Source organism: Syngnathoides biaculeatus, chromosome 9 (assembly GCF_019802595.1).
Source record: "Syngnathoides biaculeatus isolate LvHL_M chromosome 9, ASM1980259v1, whole genome shotgun sequence".
Lineage (NCBI taxonomy): Eukaryota > Metazoa > Chordata > Actinopteri > Syngnathiformes > Syngnathidae > Syngnathoides > Syngnathoides biaculeatus.
The window spans coordinates 19721510-19737959 of NC_084648.1; the positions used below are offsets into that span (position 1 = coordinate 19721510).

Below are 16450 nucleotides of genomic sequence, written 5' to 3' on the forward strand. Positions count from 1 at the left end.
GTGGTACCTGACACTGAGGGAGGGGACTGCGATCCGGATGGCCCGGTGCATCTGAATGACACACTTGTGTGTGTGGAGGGGGGGGGGTGCATTTGTGTGTGTGTGTTGATGATTGTAGCCCACTATTGATCTTCTAAATAGAGCTGCCCATTGGTCTACACCACAATGTGCTACATTTGGACATCCATCCATCCATTTTCTTTGCCACTTATCCTCACGAGGGTTGCGGGGATTGCTGGAGCCTATCCCAGCTGTCAACGGGCAGGATGCGGGGTAAACCCTGAACTGGTCACCAGACAATCGCAGGGCACAACGAGACAAACAGTCGCACTCACGATCACACCTAGGGGCAATTTAGAGTGTACAATTAATGTTGCATGTTTTTGGGATGTGGGAGGAAACCGGAGTGCCCGGAGAAAAGCCACGTAGGCACGGGGAGAACACGCAAACTGCACACAGGCAAGGCCAGGATTGAACCCGGAGACCTCAAAAACTGTGAGGCCGACGCTTTCCAGCTGCACCACCGTGTCGCCTCATTTAGACTTTGAAATATATATTAAAAAAAATGTTACTTCAAGAATCATATTTGATTCGAACAAAATTACCGCAGGCATCCTGATACTAACATGATATATTTCACTGCATGAAATTTCTTGCTTTGGAAATAGCATACAATAGTCACATGCTGCATAATATAGTCACCTATTTTTTTTTTTTTTTTTTTTTAGCTTTACGTACTTGAAAAGGATCTGATTATTTCTTATTTTGATGTCATCGGTTCTTTTTTCCAGGTTTCATCATATTGTACCCTCTTCAGTAATGGGTGCGCTCTGTTGTTTTTATGTGCTTTGAATTGGATTGCATGCTTTGGCCTTTTCTGTTGCTGCACTTGTACCAAGTTTGAATGGAGCAATATGAATTATCCTCGTTTGTGAAGAGTTCATCATTTCCATATTCAATGAAACAGCAGCATCTAGGTGCCACACTGGTTTATTGCAAGATTTTATTTCTAGTTACATTTCTTCATGTAAATCTGGGACAAAAATCGTGCATTTTTAAGCATTACTGTAATCAATGTCGTGCAGATAGAATGTGGATTACATCCATCAATATCCATACGTTAATTTAAGTAATGCCGTATGTTTAATGACATACATGAAGCTAAACTTGAACCTGGGCATTTTCCTGGATTCAATTATTCACTAAAATGAACACAATATTAGGAGTGACAATATGCAGCAGAAAGGAATTACTGCATTTTGAAAAAATGGAAAAATCTATACTGTATCGAAGAAGTTACTGCAGTAATCAATTGTAGCCGGTAGAGGGTAGTCGCGAAGAATTTTGTGAGACATAAACAAACCATATGCACTGTACGTTATATATAATCACAAAACCATTTCTTTATCAACGTGATGGACGCTTGTAAAACTTCGTTATAAATATTTATAATTATTTTAATTCGATTTGTGACTAGAGCCCCGGGAAATGTCACCTTTTCATTTCCGGGTTACGTCACACTTAGCGCTGACATTGTACCTGGCATTACAAATGCCAGGCTTCTTTTCCGACTCGTTCACATGCGTTATTAATTTTTCATCAACATGTCATCCACCACGGCGCCTTTTAACGAGGAGCAACAGCGCCAAGGAGCACAGGTTAGCAGCACGCCGAGAAACAAACGTGACCCGAGTGCCGCGGCGTGTGCTAACATGTTAGCATGCTAGCTAAGAAAGAAGACTGGTCGCCCCCAGCAACCGCCTGCAGACCTTTTTAAACGAGTTCATCATAAATAATGTTTGCGTCTTTGGGAATGACATTCAAAGTGTCTGTGGTTGGTCCTTGACAGGCGCCCCTGAGCACCGAGTACATCCCCACGGAGGAGGAGAAGAGAGTGTTCAGGGAATGCAACAAGGAGAGCTTTTGGTACAGGTGTAAGTTTTCTTGACATCTCTGCGTGGAAAATACTCATGCTGTGTACTTCAGCTCAAGTAACGATACTTTTGTGCAATGACGAGAGACTGGTGCAAGTAAAAGCACTAGTTCAAATCCCTCCAAAGTTTTTTTTTCTTTGTTTTTTTTAAAAGCACACGAAAAAAAACTTGAATGCAATTTCCAATCAGCTGGACTTCAGTAATTCCCCCCCCCCCGTTTTTCTTTTATTTATAATCTATAAAATATCATGCTGGAAACCATCATGTTTTCGCTCTTACTTCCTTTGGTTTCATTCAATGTTAATAATATTATGAAACATTTATTTGTGCTTTTAAAAATATAAGCTATTTAAACTGGAAGAACTGCTATTTGTATATTTTTTGGCAATTTAAACAAATGTGCAACTTAAAAATGAACAAGAACAATAAGAAAACAAAATGCACAAAATAGTTTCCCTCTTTGATTAACTTTCATATTGCATGTACTAAAGAAAAAATCTCTCATGGCAGAAGTTATTTTAAACAATTAGTTAATTAGCGTTTGCTTGGCTTTTGGGCTTATGGCCGTAATACCCTGAAAACATCTCGCGAAAATAACTTGTTCCCGACAGACAAAAAAATGCTAAATTGTCTTTTTTTTTTTTTTGTTAAAGTGATCTAGATCAAGATGGAATGTAAACACATATGAGTAATCAATGAAGTAAATGAATATGACATTTCCTCATTAAAATATGTTTAAAAGCAAAGAACGGAACGTGTCCCCTGTGACTTCCACACCACCTGGTGGCCTGACCCTAAACATTGCCAAATGAATACTTTGATTCGAGCGTATCGCACGTTATGTTCTGGAATGTGTGTTTCCCCGTCATTAAATTTCTGATGATGCTTCCTCGCAGCGGTGCCGTTCTCTGTGGTGAGCATGGCCATCACTCAAGCTTTGGTTGCCAGAGGTAAGAAGCCATATATGCAAAAACATATATATATATATATATATATATATATATATATATATATATGCAGTCCTAAAAAACACACATGGATTGCGGTTATAATTAATAAATTCTCTCTTTTTTTTTTTTTTCCTGACACCATTTAGGGTCTCTCTCTGCATCTCCAAGGTTTGGATCTCTTCCCAAAGTTGCCTGTAAGTTTGACGACGACAAAATTTGCCATTTGACACAAATGCACCCTCAAAATTCTTCTCGCTGTCAAATGTTGCGAGTGACAACAAAAACAATGAAAATGGATCCCAAAAGGAATTTAAATCAATTTTGAACGTGTGCATTTTGTTATCTTAAATCCATCCTTCCATTTTCTTAGCCGCTTATCCTCACGAGGGTCACGGGGAGTGCTGGAGCCTATCCCAGCTGTGAACGGGTAGGAGGCGGGGTACACCCTGACACCTTGAACTGGTCGCCAGGCCAATTGCAGGACACATGGAGACATACAGCCGCACTCCCAATCACACCTATGGGCAATTTAGAGTCTCCAATTGATGTTGCATGTTTTTGGAATGTGGGAGAGAACCGGAGCGCTCACCCGCAGAAAAGCCGCGCCGGCACGGGGAGAACATGCAAACTCCACACAGGCGGGGCCGGGATTGAACCCGAGACCTCAGAACTGTGAGCCCAACGCTTTCCAGCTGATCCACTGTGAATTTCACGTTTCTTGCTAAATGGATTTGTTCTTTGGGATTACTTGTTACATGTTACACATCTGGCCATCCTTTTTCCGAGGCTCTTTACCTTCTATTATTATTATTATTTTCTTTTCATTTATAAAAGTTAAAAACAGACAGTACTTTCTCAGGCCCTAAAAAATTGAGTGAAATTGCTCCAAACACGTAATGAAATTAATATTTTTTTTTCAAGATTCCATTTGTTGGTGGTTTGTAAATTTTTTTCCACGATAATACTTTCCTAAAATCATATTTTTCCATGAGTCTGTCATGTTTCTATGTTATATTGGATATTGGAAATCAAACTGTTCTGAATGGAAACTGCTGTGTAGAGTTATAAATTATTATTTTTTTCTTCTTTAATGAATGACAAGACCGCCAGACCTCAAAGGATTTCAGTCGGCAATTGGTCAACAATCATCAGTCTGGAAGGTGCAGTTTTGGTTCTGATGTCTTCCAGTTGCTGGCTTCTGCGGCTACCTGGCCGGGAAGATGTCTTACATGAAGACGTGTCAGGAGAAGTTCCAGAGGCTGGACAACTCTCCTCTGGGAGAGGCCCTGAGACGGAGGATGGGATTCTCGCCACAGCTGTGTGTACCACTACCATCCACGCCACACTATTCAAATTCAAATACATAATCCAAACCTCTTAAGCGGGGCCTTAATAGCATTCTGTGATTCTCCCATCCAGTCCTAACGGTGCTCAGTCAGAACTGGGTGATCCCAACAGTCCGAGCTATGACGCCATGTTCCAGCCATCGGAGACGCCGGATCGCAGTTCAGAACATGGATATGGATTTAATCCGGAAGCGCCCGTTTCCACGAGGAGAGCAGATGACTTTAATGTACCAGGTAACGCTGATGAATGCGTGACGTCGCGTGCAGTTTTAAGTCTCTGCTCGTATTCAGTTTTTGAGTGACAGGAAGTGTGGTTAGGGTTCGGCTTTGCTCTTTGGAGGCTGTTTACGGGAGATAATTTCTTGTTTTCCTCACAAAATCAAAAAGTATCACATGGACCAAGGAGCTGCTGCTTTGTTAGTGAAAGGCAAGCACGGTGGTCACAGCAATAACTTGAAACTGACAAAAGCAACACACTTCTTCTTCTTTTCCTTTCGGCTTATCCTGTTCGGGGTCGCCACAGCGTGTCATCTTTTTCTATCTGAACCTATTTCCTGCATCCTCCTCCTCTCTAACCCCAACTGTCCTCATGTCCTCCCTCACAACATCCATCAACCTTTTCTTTGGTCTTCCTCTCTCTAGCTTTTTTCCATCCTCAGACTCTCTCGCCTCTGGACGTGTCCAAACCATCGAGGTCTGCTCTCTCTCTCTCTCTCGAACCTTGTCTCCAAAACATCCAGCTTTGGCTGTCCCTCCCTCTAACCAGCTCATCTCTAATCCTATCCAACCTGTTCACTCCGAGCGAGAACCTCAACATCTTCATTTCCTCTTCCTGTTTCTTCAGTGCCACCATTTCCAATCAGTCCATCATGGCCGGCCTCACCAAAGTTTTATAAACTTTGCCCTTCATCCTAGCGGTGACTCTTGTCACATAGAACACCAGACACCTTCCGCCGACTGTTCGACCCCGCTTGGACCCGTTTCTTCACTTCCTTACCACACTCACCGTTGCTCTGGATTGTTGACCCCAAGTATTTGAAGTCGTCCACCCTCGCTATCTCTTCACCCTGGAGCTTCACTCTTCCCCCTCGATCCCTGTCATTCTTTCTTCTTCTTTTCCACTCGGCTCGTCCGTCAGTCGCCACAGCGTGTCATCTCAGCTGAACGCATATTTGTTTGACACAGTTTTACGCCGGATGCCCTTCCTGACCCAACCCCTCTGCATTTTAGCCGGGGAGAGAATCTTACAGCACCCGGTATTCCCAGGCAGTCTCCCATCCAAGTACTAACCAGGGCCAAACCCGCTTAGCTTCCGAGATCTGACGAGGTCAGGCGTCGTCAGGGGAGCGTGGCCGTAAGCCCCTCGATCCCTCTCATTCACGCACATATATTCTGTTTGACTTCGGCTACTCTTGAGTCCTCTCCTTTCCAGTGCACGCCTCCATCTTTCTAATGGTTCCTCCACCTGCTCCCTGCTTTCACCGCATATCACAATTTCATCGGCGAACATCGTGGTCCAAGGGGATTCCAGTCTAACCTCATCTGTCAGCCTATCCATTCCTACAGCGAACAGCAATACACGATCAGTGAAAATCAGACACTTGAATTGTGGTTCATCAGGATCATCTTTGAAACAAAGTCAACAGCCCTGGACAAAACCGACGGTACGCTTGAAAAAGATCGGGACGTTAAAATAAGATGTCGCGTAATTCCGCCAACCTAAAGGGTGTAACAAGGGATCAGTGTGCTCTTTAGTGACATGGTGTGTACAACACTGAACGTGGACCGCAGAAACCCAGAGGGAGAATTCTTGCCAGAAATAAGAAAGAATCTTGATGTTCCGGTGACTAGTTGCAAACATTATTCAGAGGTTTTAAGGGACACCAGACCACAGCCAACCTACTAGGACATGACTCAAATAGGGAAAGGGGCTAACGAGATACGAAAGGCAACTACCGCCAAAGAAACTCAAGGGGATCCAAGGTACATCAGTGACTGATTGCACCAGCCGTCGTCATCTGAGCCAAATTGGAACTCGTGGGAGGGGACAAAGGACACCAGTATTGAAGCAAATCATAAAAGAGTGAGACCAGTTTGCCACTACGGATATTGACAAGTCGCAAAGGTTCTGGGAGAATGTCCTTTGGACGACTGAGACCAAATCAGAGACTTTGAAACTCCCGAGTGTAGCAAATAAAGAACACCGTTCCTCCTGTGAAACATGTAGGAGGCTCTGTCTTGTCGTTTACTGTTTTTTGGTCAATTGTTGAATTGATTTACAGTATAATCACCTCGTCCCATTATCAACTCCAGTTCAGTCCTACGAAGAAGAAAATGAACCCAAGAGGAAGTCCATCCTTTATGAGGACCTGCGGCTGAAAAACCGTGAGAACTACGAGGTCACGCTGAACCAGAAGGCCGAGTCGCTGATCAAAAGCCCCCCTGAAAAGGAGCAGGAAAGACCAACAAAAAGCGGTATTTAAAAAAAAAAAAAAAAAAAAGCTTTATCGTTTATGAAAATTAGCGATTTGAATCGTTTGTTTTTGTTTCAGCGAAGAAGAACATCTATGGAGACACCTGGGAAGAATGAGGATTTTGTTTGTAAAAATGTGCTTCACTGAGCTTGTGACTGTGACGTCTGAGTCAATTAAACCAAAGTGCTCGAAATGTTCAGTGCGTTTATCAATTTTCACTCTAAAGTTGAATATGACACACATTTCCTCTGTTGCATGATTCACTCGATTTCAAGATGGTGGGGCATCGGATCAGATATGCAATATGTGCAGATTAAAAAAAAAAAAACAACAACTGGCGCTCCAACATGGATCTTATTGAAAAGGTCATGAACAAGCGTTGTTAAACGGGTAGAATTAATGTTCCAAATATAAAGGGTGTCCATGAAGTTGTTTTACAATTGCACGTTTATTACAAGTGGATATTACAAACTGAGCTGATGGTATTTTCTCCAAATTATAAAAAAAAAAAAAAAAATAGAGGAAAAATACTATGTATTTTCTTGTAGCTTGCACCAGTTGCCAAATGGGAGTGTATTCGGAACTTGTTTAAGATTCCTTTATTTTGATCCATCTGATATCCAAACGCACCATCCTGTCACAGTTCCAAGCAGTATTTACATCATAAAGTTTACAACGCTTATGCAAACCAAATCATAGTTGGCCGTGGTTGTGTGCGCAGTTGTGTCCGTGACTCGTGACACCGACGCCCGTTGCAGGGACTTGAGGATCGGGGAAAGGTGCAGGTCCAGATGCGGCAGGCGCAGCGTTCGACCAGCCCTCAACCATGTTGGCGTTCCCACCGACCGCCACGTTGGCGCATGACGCCGGCGCGTAGGCCTGTACCGGGTAAGACCCCGGTGTCGGGTTTATTTGGGGAAGGAGCGTTTTCCTCCTCTCCGCTGCGGAGGCCGGGACAAAGGCCGCCACCCTGATGCTCCTCAGCGAACGGAAAGCCGCCGTCTTCTCCACGAGACCTGCCCTGACCTCCGAGAGGTCCAGGAGGGAGAAGCATCCTCTTCCGTGCATCCATCCGACGAGCGTGGCGACGACGCCGCAAGGGAGCGCGGTGCGCGGAATGAGCGCGCCGGCGATGAGGACGAACGCCCACGGGAGCACCACGGCGGGGAAAGTCACCCCACAGAGGAAGCCTTTGGCCATCTTTGTGTGCGTGGTGGTCACGGCCACACAAGCCAGGGCCATCGGTACCAAGCCCTCCGCGGGGCCGCTGCGCCCCAGCAGCAGATCCAGGAGGGCGTACGACAAACCTATGATGGTGGACATCACGAAGCACGCAGACAGGAAGCGAACTGTACCAAATGCTTTCTCCAGGCTACCGCCGAGGAACAGCAAGGCCCAGATGCCGAGGAGCAGCTGGGTGGCGGTTCTGTGGTGGAAAGGGAACGTGAAGAGTGTGTGCACGTGGCCTTGGAGAAAAACACTCGCCCCGACGCTCAGGCTCCCCTGGGACAAGTCCAAATAGCGTTGGAGGGCGAACACCGCGCACGACGTCAGGCTGAGCAACAAGATCCCGCTCGTCACCGCAGGAACCACATCCCCGAGAACCCTCCTGACGTGACCCGCGCTCATCTCTTTTCTTCCTCAGGCGCTACAAGGAAGTAAAAAAATCGGACCAAACGAGTAGTCCGGAAATCGGGGCAAAACCCCGGAAGAAAGGTTTATCCTTTACAAAATGTACCGATCATCGCGGGATGGGTCGCACTTGTTATGCGCATGATTCTTCATGTGTATAGTGTGTATTTTTCTAAACTAATTTCATTAGTTTTGCTATATGCGAGCCTGAAAAAGCCGCGCGTGCGTGTGGAAGTACTTCTGGTAACCATTTCAAAATAAGGCTCGTTTTGCGCGGCATCGAGTCTAAAAGTTCACCCTCACGCCACCACATTTGAATGTCACAGAATACAGTGGCAGGAGAATGGTAGGATATGATCTTTTTCCATAAACCACAGTGTCCAAAAATGTATTTTCTTATACAACTGCCAAAAAAAAAAACAAGTGCACGTTGTTATTGTTCTACTCGCAATAAAAAGTTGGAGTGGTTTACTCTAAAAAAAAAAAAAATCCAAACGTTTTAAATTAAGGTCCTGCTATAGCCAAAAATTGCCCAAGAAATGTGTAGGTTTACATACATGTTCATTTTTACCACGTGGTTCAACATTTGATTGAATCTGAAGGCATCTGACATCTTTTTCCTCCCCAAAACGTTGCGTCAAAATGTATAAATCGGTTGTCGCCCGATCCAGGAATCGAAGCAGCACTAATCTATGATTAAACGATTGTGTAATGAGAATAATTTGTTTTGCGTTCAAGAATGGAGGGGAAGCGGCAGGAAATGACTGCGCTCCACTTGCGCCAACTTGGTGGCGAACTTCCAGCCAGCGTCGCTTTTCCGGTGGCGTGTGGCAACTGCGGCGGATGTTGACATTTTCTTCGGGAGTTTGCCGCTGCCCTGCCGCAGCCGCCGCGAGATGTGAACCGTCGTTCGGCCTTGTGGATTCGCCTTCGTCTTCGCCCGGTTCCCACCCGGAGGCTGAGAGCCGCTTCCCGGCGAGCCCGGCGGCGGCGACGGCGGCGTCGCGTGCGATGATGGAGGACTTCGACGAGATCTACGAGGAAGAGGAGGAGGAAGAGGAGGACGAGGACAGGGCCGCGGAGGAGCAGCTCCTCAAGTACGCCCCGGACCCGGTGGTGGTGCGAGGCTCCGGCCACGTCACGGTGTAAGTGGCCGGCTGGCACCGACCGGCGCGGGGGACTCGGTGGGGTGGGTCGTCGCGTGACGACTTTTCCGACGTGGAGGGCTGCTAACCTGATTAGCATCCGTCTGTGCACCACCTTAGCCTGTTAGCTCCTCCTGTTCATTACTACTTTTCCGGATGGATTTTTATGCCTTTGAAGCACGCCACTCCACTTTTATGTTTGTCAAAATGCTTCAATGTTGACTTGGTTTTGTAATTTGAGACCGCAGATGAGTACAGAAAAGTAATCGTGTTTTATCCACGGAGCTCTCTCCTGAATTTCATTTCCTCCTCATTTTATACACATTTCAACGTGACATATAATATGTAAGATGAAAATCCCTCAAGAAGGGATGGAAATTAAGGGTGTTCTAAATAATACACTTTAACACGTTTCTAATGAAACCATTCTTTACCTAGAATGAAACTACAAGTAATCAATTCCAGGTTTGTCACAGTCATAGGGTCGATGTTATTTAACTACATTAACGAGATGATTGGCATTTCTTAACTAAAAAAAAACGTAATTTTTAATATTAAATTGCTTTTTTTTTCCCATAAAGTTTGAGGGAAGGTGGTGTGATGGTTGAGAAATATGACCGTCGAAACACGTTTCAATACTTTTTTGACATAAATGACTTTTTTTCCGTATTAGTAATCTTAGTTTGGTTCCACCTCTAGTGGCTTTTTTATGAAGAGCACAAAAAATACTAACAGTTGAGTTTCAACGACTAGTTGAAGAAAGTATGGAAGTAGATTAGTGCTACCAGGATTTGAATTTGAAAGGTAAAGTGATAACATTTTCAATGGTTTTATTTCCGTGTAACTTTTCAACGTTAACAATTCAACCGGCTACAATTCGCTGTCTGAAATCAACTGGCTACAATTCGGTGTCTAATATTGACTGTCCGTGCCACCTGACAGGGTTACTTCAGGTCAGAACCAAAGAGCCAGCCAATCCAGTTGCGCTTTCTTTGTATGTGACGTCACGTGACTTAAAAAAAAGCGTCAATACGATTGGCTGGGTGTTTTGCCTGGTGGCACAGACGTTGAATTTCAGACAAACTATTGAAAATGTGATCACTTTACATTCCAAATTCAAATCCTGGTGGCACTAATCTACTTCCATAGGAAAGTTCCACAGACATATTTATAATTAGCACCCTTTTGATCCTAAGAATGCTCAGTGAACTGAGGTGTTGCGCACCATTTTGATGTCATGCGTGATTTTTCACAAGCCGCACGTTTTGTCTTAATTTGGAGTAGAATTTTACAACAAAATTGAGAGCCCAAATTATTTGCCATGAAAGCGTTCTCCCTTTCTGTTATCGTTCTGTAATGGCTTTTGGTCTTTCATACAGTCTCGTAACGCTCCTGTTTATTCCGCAGGTTTGGACTGAGCAACAAATTTGAATCAGAATTTCCTTCGGCGCTTACGGGCAAGGTGAGTGGCGACACACAAGTCGGCGTTCTCCTTTGCACCGACGCCACGTAACGGACGCAAATGCCTTCGGCCTTCGGCCGCGCCAGGTGGCCCCCGAGGAATTCAGAGCCAGCATCGGCCGCGTGAACGGCTGCCTGAAGAAGACGCTGCCGGTCAACGTCCGCTGGCTGCTGTGCGGCTGCCTGTGCTGCTGTTGCACGCTCGGCTTCAGTTTGTGGCCCGTCATTTGCCTCAGCAAGCGGGTAACGCGCGCATCCACCGACGCGCAAGTGGCACGCAAACGGCACGACGGCCTCACACACTTTTCACTGTCGTCTTCCAGACAAGAAGATCGATAGAAAAACTTCTGGAGTGGGAGAACAGCAGACTCTACCACAAGGTGCGTGAAGTCGTTGCTGCAACTTTTTGTTTTTTTTTTTTTTTTGTTGTTTTTTTGTTTTTTCAACTTACTCAACAAGTGACCTGAAAAACGGCACCCTCCCCACAAAGGGGCATTTGCTTTAACCCCCAAAATTCTCGAGCAAACGTGGGGGTCAGTAGGTGAATCGTAAGTATTCGGGATACAGCGTGCTACCGCATTTCTTCTGCTGACTTGGCTTCCTCTCGTGAATTTCTTTGGCGGTTGGCAACTGGATTGTAATTTGCGTCACCGCCCCCTACAGGGCAAGAGTAGATGATCGCCTTTTGACTAATATTTACAGCGCTTTGCTTGCTTTCCTGTTCCATCAAAAGATGAGCTGGCAAAAGAGGAGGGAGGAATCTGCAAATACCCGACCTGATTCTGAGATCTTGTTGGAGGCCTGCGTTTGTGTATTGAATATATTTATTTTATGATCTCTTTGCAGCTGTGTTTGCACTGGCGACTCAACAAGAGAAAGTGTGACTCCAACAACATGATGGAATATGTAAGTCATGTGTGGTTGCGGCTTTGTAAAAGCACGCGTGCAACATTCTGTTCGGCGTCGAGCTAATCTCGCTAATCACTCGATATCTCCCAAAAACAAGAAACAGTTTTGGGTTTGTCCCGTCGTTTCCGAAGGTTGCCGCAGCCGAGAGCCTTGTTAAATGGTGACATTCTCCAAAAAAAAAAAAACTTGCTTTGTAAAATACTTCTTGCTGTCTGGGTAACCCACTTTTCTCGATTTAAAAAAAAAAAAAAAAAAAAAAAACACATAGGGTGAGCCGTCTTTGGTTTTCATTGACTGTATTTTCCAGACGGCAGGATAATTTCCCGCCCCCCTCCCCCATACAATAACTGCACTGGACCATACGCTGCGGTTACATACAAAATGTCCCGGTGTGTTGTGAAATTAGATATTCTCACAGAAAGACTTTGTAAATGTTCATCTCCATACCCTTTTTCCGAATTAGTGACTGTAACGCGGGAGTGAAACGGCTCAAACATATATATATATATATTTTTTTTTTAAATACGTCCTCCTCCTGTGCACTGAAACCACCAAAGTCGTTTTCAGTATCGTCACCGTCACACACCATTGCGGTCTCTGCCGCTCTCAATGTCATTTTCCTCCCGAGTTACCGGTGAAGTTGTGCCTCAGAAAAGGAAGTCCTTCGCATCCCACCAGTTTTTGTGAAAAATTTCAAATTAATTAGATTTAAAAATAGATTTTTGGGCTTCTTGAGTCCCCTGCTGCGTCGTGCTTTAAGAGCACCAAAAACTCGCCCCATCTTCTTCTACACAACCTCGAGGTAGCCTTGTCGTCTTCTACGTGCAATTGAGGTCGATTCTTCTTCTGTGCACAATTGAGGTAGATTTTTCTTCTTCTATGCCCGCTGAAAGTAAAGTTGCCTTCTTCTTCTATCCGTTTGAAACAAAACCCGAGTGCAATGTAGAGAACCGACATGTTTTGATCATTTTGTTCAGACAAGTTTTTGTTGTATTTTTACACTCATAGCCGCTAGTGCCCCCCCCCCCCAAAAAAAAAAAAAAACCTACATTTTAACTGCATCGTTAAATGTACCGCAGGCTTCACAAGCGCCTGAAAAAATTAGCGGCTTGTCGTCTGCAAAATACGCTACATTTATTTCCATGTGTATATATATATATAAATATAGTTTTGTGCAACTTTTTCCCAGAACCTTTGGTGGAATTGCACATTTTATGTCATGAGTGGAGTTGACCATGAAATATTCTTCTCATTGATCAGCAAATGTATGTTCGAAGTTATTTTGGAACGCTCACGCAAATATTGAGACTGTGTTGTGTTGCAAACAAAAACAAACAAGAAAACTCTCTTTTGTCACGACAGGTAATCCTAATAGAATTCCTGCCGAAGATCCCCATCTTCAGACCCGACTAGCCGATCGCATCTTCACACGTGTCGCCGTTGGAGAATTTTTGTTTACAGGGCAACGTCGGACCTTTTTTTTTTCCCCTTCTTTTCGGACGACTTCTCCTCCTTTTGGTTTACGAGCCCAGAATTCTAAAACGAGTGGAGTCGGGCGAGGCGGCGGGCGAGCTCCCGTCCGGTGAGGATCGGACGAGCGGCGGCGTGGATTTTAAAGACTCGCGCTGAAAAACGGACAGAGCGGAGCGTGAAGACGGCGACAGGAGCGCCGTCAGACGCCGAAATCCGGGCCGGTCGGCGTTTCGGAAAACGGGCGCGAAGCTCCGAAGGCGCCACTCGTAGCAGCAGACGTCGCCGCGTCGCCTGAAGCTGGAGACGATCGCACGCTTGCGATTGCGCCTTGTTACCGTGGCAACAACCATGGGAGGCCACTAGTGATGAAGACATGACACCTTTTTTTGCCCCCCCAATCATTTTGATGACAGGAACAGCGTGAACAAACTGTGTGACGTCACATGACAGACTTGGCAGCCTTTTCGCTCCGTTCAAATTCTTCTTTTGCCAAACGCGTCTCGTTCCTTTTTCGGTTCTTTTCCTTCATTCGTGTGCGTGAAACTTGCAAAAGCGTTCGGACCTTCAAAGTCGGACAGTTGTTGAATTTTTGTAGTAGTCTAAAACCCAAAAGGATTTAAAACATTTAATTGTCACATAACTAAAAACGGCTGTCACTGTTTTGACCAAAAGAGAGGTTTTTGCACGGAAATACCGCCACCTAGGGGCGGTGGTTATATCTTTCCGGAATGAACAAGCAGCGCGTGTCTGGACGGAAAGCCGTTTGAGCGGCGACTCGATAACTTTGACGTCTGCGTTACGAATTCAGAGAGGACAACTCGTGCGCGGACCTTCCTGGTTATCAAAGATGGGGAATAATAACTCCAACAGTTTTCCAATAAAAGGCAAAAAATTTGAAGTGGAAGAAAGATTAACTGGCAGAAACAAACAAAATTGCACTACCAAGTTCTCCAAGCTTGGAAGTTTGCAGCTTCCACTGCTTTTAGTTTGTAGTCGTGTGTGTGTGTGTGTGTGACCAGTAGAAGAAGACAATTGGACGTGAACGGGATCCGTCAGAGCGCCTCGTTCTTGTTCCTTCTCGAGCGCGAGGAAGTGGGGGGGGGGGGGGTGTTGAAACTAAGCTCCGAGTGTGGCCCCGATGAGGAAACCGGAACGTTTCCCGCAGCCGCCAAGCTCAACTTGTTTTCATTTGGAGTTTACGGCGCAATCAGCGTAGATCCCCAAAGCTGTCGTCGGCTTCTTGTCTTTTCTGACCTTTGCGAATGTCCCACGTCAAAGGTCATCGCTGTTACTATCCAAATGCTTATTAATACTTAATGATTCAACAAATTCTGTGAGGAGCCACCGCTAATGAATCAAAATTTGCTTCTTTTTTTTTGTGTGACAAGGTTTGATGGGCATTTTTCTGCCTTGTCTTGACAAGGCAGAAAAATAACTTCTTTTTTTTTTTTCCCCCCCAGATTGTTCCACACTCCAAACTTATTCCGAGCTGGCCGCCGGTGTTGCCGCCGAGTACCGGTAACCAATTCCCAGCGTCAGATTTTTTTTTTTTTTTTTTACGCAGTCAAGGGTGGCTCAAGAGCGTCTCTGTTGGCCGCAGTCGGTCAGTGTCGTTCGTGATGCGATTTGTGACGCGATTCGAGACTCGATTCGTGATGTGATTCGAGATGCGATGAGAGACCTGATTCGAGACTCGATTCGTGACGCGATTCATTCCACACGTCGGGCGGACTTGCCAAACGACGCCCGTCCCCCCGTAGACGTAAACAGCGTGTGGATGTGGGTCACACTCAGGGGATTATCGTCGACAAAAATGTAGCACAGACAGGGTATTTTCTATAGTCGTCCCGCTATACTTGAATCTTTCGTTTTATACAGTATTAAGCCCCGCCTTCCCCTTTCCGACGATTCCAATTTAATGAAGGAAGTAAAAGTCACGCAACCGCGTCGCGTCATTTGATATGTACCGCACGGTCACGATTCGCAGCCAGGTCGTCGTGTTTAGCTGGAAATGTTGCAAGAAAGTGGCACAAATACCGTGAGTCGTTAGAATCGGTCGAGTGCTGACATTGCGGTGGAAATGCAAAATTGTCGCGTCATTCTAAAGGATTCTGCTGTGTTCTGACATCCCTCGTTACGACTGACACCGGTCGACGCATATCGTTGCATGTTTAAAAAAAAGAAAAACAAAAATAGCATTTTTGTTAGCGAGTTTAGCAGGACGGACGCACAGTTTCGCTTTAGCGGGCCTCCTGAGAGGATGCGGCAGGCCGCATCTGGCCCCCCGGATCTCCAGTTTGACACATCTAGCATTCTAATCATTATACGTACTTTAAAATTCAAATAATGCATATGGTGAATGTACAATATGAATCATATAAATGTAAAAAAAAAAAAAGAAATATGATTTCCCATCTTGGGCTTCCAACACCAAACGTGACCCGATGACGAATCATTTGAAGTGTTTGTGGTTAGCAGGCGTATGGAAGTAAATACGCGCCGCCAGGATTTGAATTTGAAATGTGAAGTGATTACGTTTTCAATAGTTGTATTTCAGTGTAACTTTTCAATGTTAATAATTCAACCGGCTACAATTCGCTGCCTGAAATTCAACTGGCTACAATTTGGTGTCTAATATCGACCGTCCGTGCCACCTGGCAGGGTTACTTCAGGTCAGGACCGTTCGGTTCCCTGCCTCGTGGCACAGACGGCGAATCGTTGCAACTATTGAAAACGCGATCACGTTACCTTTCAAATTCAAATCCCGGCGGCACACATTTACTGTACTGCGACAGCGACGAGGCTCGAGGACGTCAGTTATTTGGAGGCATTTGTGACGGTGCAGAACGCAAACGTCGCGTGTTCATCTCGAAGCGGTTTGGAAAGCTGCGCACGTTTTCCTCCGATTTTGTTTTTCCTTTGTGTGCGCGTATGTTTTGGGGAAAATGTATCCAGTATGTGACTTAATTGCAGCTGTGTGTACATTAATAAATTAGCAGGGAAAACAGGCAGCGGGCGTCTTCCTCCCTATTTCGATTTCATTGTGTAAACCGACTTTGAAAGTCTCATGAGATTCATTACAGAAGAGAAATAATTTCGCTTTTGCAAAGATGACAAAAGTCCTCT

The 16450-nt window shown here is 45.1% G+C and overlaps 3 protein-coding genes and 1 pseudogene across 3 annotated transcripts; 2 read left to right on the plus strand and 2 right to left on the minus strand.

Moving 5' to 3' along the window:
* The first annotated feature begins 1447 nt into the window (after window positions 1-1447).
* LOC133505896 (OCIA domain-containing protein 1) lies at window positions 1448-6903 on the plus strand. Its single transcript, XM_061829430.1, has 8 exons — window positions 1448-1658; window positions 1850-1934; window positions 2831-2884; window positions 3031-3078; window positions 4073-4202; window positions 4304-4464; window positions 6544-6705; window positions 6783-6903. Exons 1-8 carry the CDS (start codon window positions 1605-1607, stop codon window positions 6818-6820), a joined length of 732 nt encoding a protein of 243 aa, XP_061685414.1. The 5' UTR covers window positions 1448-1604; the 3' UTR covers window positions 6821-6903.
* On the minus strand, window positions 5472-5590 carry LOC133506827 (5S ribosomal RNA; annotated as a pseudogene).
* Window positions 6904-7017: 114 nt separating the features above from the next.
* rhbdd2 (rhomboid domain containing 2) lies at window positions 7018-8723 on the minus strand. Its single transcript, XM_061829428.1, has one exon. The coding sequence runs from the start codon at window positions 8331-8333 to the stop codon at window positions 7398-7400; it is 936 nt and encodes a 311-aa protein (XP_061685412.1). The 5' UTR covers window positions 8334-8723; the 3' UTR covers window positions 7018-7397.
* Window positions 8724-8901: 178 nt separating this feature from the next.
* On the plus strand, window positions 8902-16151 carry LOC133505895 (cysteine-rich hydrophobic domain-containing protein 2). Its single transcript, XM_061829429.1, has 6 exons — window positions 8902-9481; window positions 10889-10943; window positions 11030-11185; window positions 11266-11322; window positions 11789-11848; window positions 13214-16151. The coding sequence occupies exons 1-6, from the start codon at window positions 9048-9050 to the stop codon at window positions 13262-13264; spliced, it is 813 nt and encodes a 270-aa protein (XP_061685413.1). The 5' UTR covers window positions 8902-9047; the 3' UTR covers window positions 13265-16151.
* The last annotated feature ends 299 nt before the right edge of the window (window positions 16152-16450 follow it).

Excerpts from the sequence above, each read along its gene's own strand:
- LOC133505896 (XM_061829430.1), top strand. The coding sequence starts at position 1,605 with ATGTCATCCACCACGGCGCCTTTTAACGAGGAGCAACAGCGCCAAGGA. Across the intron at positions 3,079-4,072 it reads ATCTCTTCCCAAAGTTGCCT|TTGCTGGCTTCTGCGGCTAC; the intron begins GTAAGTTTGACG and ends GATGTCTTCCAG. Across the intron at positions 6,706-6,782 it reads GGAAAGACCAACAAAAAGCG|CGAAGAAGAACATCTATGGA; the intron begins GTATTTAAAAAA and ends TTTTTGTTTCAG.
- LOC133505895 (XM_061829429.1), top strand. The coding sequence starts at position 9,048 with ATGAGAATAATTTGTTTTGCGTTCAAGAATGGAGGGGAAGCGGCAGGA. Across the intron at positions 9,482-10,888 it reads GGCTCCGGCCACGTCACGGT|GTTTGGACTGAGCAACAAAT; the intron begins GTAAGTGGCCGG and ends TTTATTCCGCAG. Across the intron at positions 11,849-13,213 it reads CCAACAACATGATGGAATAT|GTAATCCTAATAGAATTCCT; the intron begins GTAAGTCATGTG and ends TTGTCACGACAG.
- rhbdd2 (XM_061829428.1), bottom strand. The coding sequence starts at position 8,333 with ATGAGCGCGGGTCACGTCAGGAGGGTTCTCGGGGATGTGGTTCCTGCG.